This window comes from Etheostoma spectabile, chromosome 21 (assembly GCF_008692095.1).
Source record: "Etheostoma spectabile isolate EspeVRDwgs_2016 chromosome 21, UIUC_Espe_1.0, whole genome shotgun sequence".
Taxonomy (NCBI): Eukaryota; Metazoa; Chordata; class Actinopteri; order Perciformes; family Percidae; genus Etheostoma; species Etheostoma spectabile.
The window spans coordinates 17,244,432-17,249,231 of NC_045753.1; the positions used below are offsets into that span (position 1 = coordinate 17,244,432).

General features: G+C 40.3%; 1 protein-coding gene across 3 annotated transcripts in view; it reads right to left on the reverse strand.

Annotated features, from left to right (window-relative positions):
- The window catches only part of coasy (CoA synthase), a 9,966-nt gene extending 5,869 nt beyond the window's left edge, over nucleotides 1-4,097 (reverse strand). The window contains exons 1-4 of one of the 3 annotated variants that reach the window (XM_032503111.1): nucleotides 3,858-4,094; nucleotides 1,816-2,564; nucleotides 1,455-1,669; nucleotides 788-919 (exon numbers count right to left, since the gene is read on the reverse strand). In XM_032503111.1, the coding sequence (XP_032359002.1) occupies nucleotides 788-919; nucleotides 1,455-1,669; nucleotides 1,816-2,500 (1,032 nt within the window). In that variant the 5' untranslated portion in view covers nucleotides 2,501-2,564; nucleotides 3,858-4,094. Of the gene's footprint in view, nucleotides 1-787; nucleotides 920-1,454; nucleotides 1,670-1,815; nucleotides 2,582-3,854 lie in introns of all 3 variants that reach the window. The other 2 variants (XM_032503109.1, XM_032503108.1) reach the window with 2 other exon arrangements.
- Between the last annotated feature and the right edge of the window lie 703 nt (nucleotides 4,098-4,800).

Consider the following 4,800-nt stretch of genomic DNA (forward strand, 5'->3'; position numbering starts at 1 on the left):
GAAGGAGAGATTTTCAGGAGAAGAAACTGATCTGCTCGTGTGTGAAGTGAAAGTGCGCGAGCAGATCATATCATTTTACTTTTGCACATTGTAATGTTTTTTTTTATTTTTAATCTTTTGCATTTTTGTGTGCTGGGCATCTCTTTGTGTGTGACAAGCCTAGTGTGCGCGCTGTGAACGAGCCTAGGCACATTTTACTAATGCGCTGTTAAAATAACAATGAAATGCTGCGTTATTGACTTTAGACCAGGTTTTTGTTGGAGAGTATGTTTTGCAATGAAAAATTCCCTTTAATAGGCCCAATTTGGCAATTATTTTTTGAATGACTGGAGGCTGTGCAGAGCTTCTTTAACATTTGAAAATTAATTTCATTAAACAGGAATGAAAAAGACTTTAACTGATGGCTTTTGTTAAATTATATATATATATATATATATATATATATATATATTTTAACATAAAATTAAATAAAAATTGACCTTCTTCTCCATCATCATAGGCATACTCTTGATTGAAAACGTAATTTGACTTAAAGGTTGCATGTCTATGATGTTCTGATGTGCACTTTTAGATAAGCATGATTGCATTTACCTAAACGGAATCACAACCCTTTTAATGAGCACCAGTATGGAAGAAAAACAATGTTTTATTTTAATATATATTCTAACTTTTGTTTCTTGGGATTTCTTGCATTCTGCCCCATTAGTACTAACTTTACCCTGCATTGAAAATCCTTTATCAAAGTATTTTTTTTTTTTTTTTTTTTTTTTTTTTAAACATGACCTACTTCAGGCGGGGTAAGGAGGGTGCCCAGCAGACGAGAGCGTAGACTGGAGGAGCTGATCTTCTCCTCCTCTGTCTCCGTGTGGTGGGCATCTTTTAACAACTGGATCTCATGGAGGACGAGAGCTGGGAGGCCCTGAAAGCAGAGAATAGAAAACATCAAATACTGTATGTATCAATGTGTACCCAAGCTAGGGTTTTCTATATCTGGACCAACAAGGATTCAGATGTGCACTAGAACGGTTTTCTGTGCTTTCCATACACTGCAATCCTTAAGTAATAAAATGTGCTGTGTTGACAGAAACAGTACATGTATCCTGACATAAAAATATGTTAAAAGGACTATCTGTGACATTCAATTTGATATGATTGTAAAGCATGCTGCCCAAAAAAACTTTGATTAGGAGGAGGACCTTAACTACACTACCATTTTATTACAAACATTGCTGTAATTTCGGTAGCGGTAGAAAATGACAAAACATACATATACATAACAATAGAGTATACTTAATTTTGTACTTTGCGTTTGATGTATTTAAAACATTAATACGGTGAGATGTATGGACTGTGTCCTAGTCCATTGCAGTAAACAATGGAGTGTTACGCAGTCCAACCATCTAGGAAAAGTCAACGGGAAAGGCGTAACACGTATTGTCAATTTCCTGACTTACGTTCTCAATGCGTTTCTTGTTGACAGCCATGCCTCCCTTTCTAGTCTCCTCGCTAACCACAATGCACTGCAGCAAGGGATCAACCACAGACACTCCATAGGGGTCGTCAAGGGGCACGATCTCCACCTGCAGTGAAGGTTTGATGTCCTCCACAAACTCCTGTAATCTCTGGGTCCGCAGAGAGTATGGCTCGACCAGCTCCTTTAGCACTTTTTCTAAAGACGGGAAAAAAATGGATGTCACTGTTCTCCTAGGGGTGCTGCCTTTTGATCTCACACATCATCAAAGATGATGTGATTTTAGCCTTAGATATTTTACATAATAACTCATACCTAAATGGAAATAAAGAAAAAAAACTCACTTTTCAGCATTGCTTGGTCACACACACCAATAAGGAACCTTCTATTGGCTAACAGGCATGAGATGTTGAGCAGTGTCTTGTGGGCCCCATGGAGCCTGTCAAATGTCCCCCCTACCACCACGTCACTGTAGGTCTCCAACGGTTCTGCCTTATCTTCAGACTCTTTCAGCCCTTCCTCTTTCTCCTGCAGCCTCATCAGCTGTGGGTGAAGCAGCACTGACTGCAGGCTGGGGCTACAGACGTAGCAGTGGCCTGTGTACCTCTGCAGACACTGTGTAACCTGATGGGACTGACCTGGGTCCTGCAAAGGAAAGTCCGTTAGCACCACCTCCGGGGAGTGAGACAGAGATTGTGGTGTGGGGAAGGGACAGTTTGGGATTGTGGTCCCGCTGCAGGCAGCAGACTGAGTGCGAACATTGGTCAGCAAAACACGAACATCCAGGTGCCCACATACATCAGCTGCATTGCTGTAAAGGCGGGTAATGAGTGCAGACAGGTCCACTACTGGTGGAATGAAAACTGGTCGAGGCTGGCTCCCACTTCCCAGGTTTAGCCCAGGGTGGAGGTGGACGTACAGTGTGCGCTCTACAAGCTGAGCAGCTGAGCTGAGCACTGGAGCAATGCGCAACGGGAGGGTGTGGAGAGGAGACGTCAGCACAAGGATGCCCGTGCTGAACATGGTCATGTTCCTGGCTGGGTCTGGATACCACAGGGAATGCCAGTCGTCACGATATCTGCCGAGTCACTGTTAGGGAGTGGGTAAACACTGGAAGGGGAAGAAATTGAAAGACAAGTCAGAAACAGTAGCAATTGAGGCTGGGATTTTAAAAATGTTTGGTTTTGGATTACATTAGAACCAAATTACGATTACAAATTATACACTTTATCAAGCAGTGGTGGCCATTTCTTTGCTGAAGTGATTTTGCAACACTGCTAACATAACTACACCATTAAGAGACTGGCCGAGGACATGATGTGCGAAGAGAAGATGCACGTAAAACAGGATCAGCTAAAATATTCAATCGACTTTGAAAATAGATACAATAACATATATAGTGGCAAGTTATAAGTTACATATTGTTTATAATACATATAATTAAACTTCTTTCTTAACAGTACTGACATGCTAAGGATATTATCAACACTTTGTCCTGTCTAACACACAAATTGTGTTCATTACTGGTGCATCAGTATTAGCATGCCATACATTGTTTGGTACTGATAAACTGGGTCTAACGTTGCGATATTATTTACATCCCTGCAGTGTCTCTGAGGGCCATCTGTTGTTTTCCCCTGAAGTTTTGGGTAGCAAGAATGCAATGATAGTAGTTTCTGCAATAGCTCTCTTATTTAAAACCTTCTGCTGATGTTGCAACTCATTCGTTACAATGTAACACGGCGACAGTGTCTCTTTCCATTGCGTCAGAATGTGCGTTGCCATTCATTAATGGCTTCTCCAATGTCCACAGAGGTGAGGTAGCTCAAAATTTGCGTTACATTTCATAACAATACAGCCGTGGTCACATGATAATTAAGTGAATACAATAACAACTGCTTGTAATTGTCACACTATTCCCTACTCAGTAAGTAAGGAACCAGACTGGCCATAAACCTGACAATACTTTTAGCCATTGCCCAATTAAATATTAAAGTTTTTTCCATCTTTAGCCACTACAACTTCTTGTTAGCTAGCTAGCTAGCAGCCTTTAGCTGTTCAGTTGACAGTTGAAGTCAAGATGAACTTTTCGATGTACGCCAACCATTGATGTGTAAAGCATTGCTAACTAGCTATGTAAGTTAGCTAGTACTACCATCACATTGCCTGTAAAAAACAAAACAAAAAAACAATACAAATCAGTTGCAAAGTGAGCCTGCAGGATCTAAATCCTGAAGTGACGATGTTGATGTTACCCTGCGATAACGGAGCGGTCTGTATTTTGTATTTGGTGCGACCCATATACAGAGCAATTTTAATTCGTTTTGAAGTAACAATCTGGCAGATTACGTTATGGCAACCCTACGATGTAGCATGAGCTTACCTGGTGGAGGAAAGCTAAAGCGATGTGGAGGACGGATGAATAGTGCACTTGCTATACAAGTAGACTTATCCACAAATCTACTGAATAGATCGTTGTCGTGATAATCCTCAACGAGGAACAGTTTAATTTAGTCGACTCTAGTCCAAACAGCTAAGCACTAACGTTAAGCACCCGCACCCACACCCACTAGTGGAAGTCTCACACATGAACCATGGGTGATAGTTTACATGCAATCTGATTGGTTGATGAAAAAGCTGCGAGCTGTGGAGGTCTGGGACATGTAGTTATGTAACCAGTATCTGTGACGTAACTACCAGTTAACCAGAAACACTTCAAAGTATTTTGCGAGATTTCCCCTACAGCTCTCACTATTGTGTCTTTATTTAATGTAATAGCAAGTGACAGGTTGATAAAAAAAGGCATAATATAAACCAATACATTTTTTTAGGCAGATAAAACAAACACAGCAAAAATAATAAAATAAATGAAGTATATAAATTACTAGAGGCCCTGTGTACACGTGTAAGTGTAAGGTTCTGCACACTCACATACGTGTTTTCACTCATTTGTCTGATTGGTCTACTTTTTAAGACAATAAAATGTGCATGATTTACATGTCTTTCTGTTGCACTTGTTAAGGTGGGACAACTTACACTTTTATCATTCTCATTGGACCTTAAATGGGCAGAGATCTGGTTAGAGTAGAACTCCACCCAACTCCAACCTGAGCTGGTAAGGTCCAATCAGTGAAGCGAATTAAAAAGAGGTTAGCGTGCAGAGCCTGATGTCAAAAATCATTCTGTACTCTAGAACCTGTCTGACTCCTTCAAACAGATAGTTCCAAAGCAAAGCCTTTAGTTTTAGGAGATTTTCAAATTCCTATTTGAGGTTATTAAGATAAATAGAGCAGAATCCTAGACTTGTGTGACACTAATAAACTATAAAA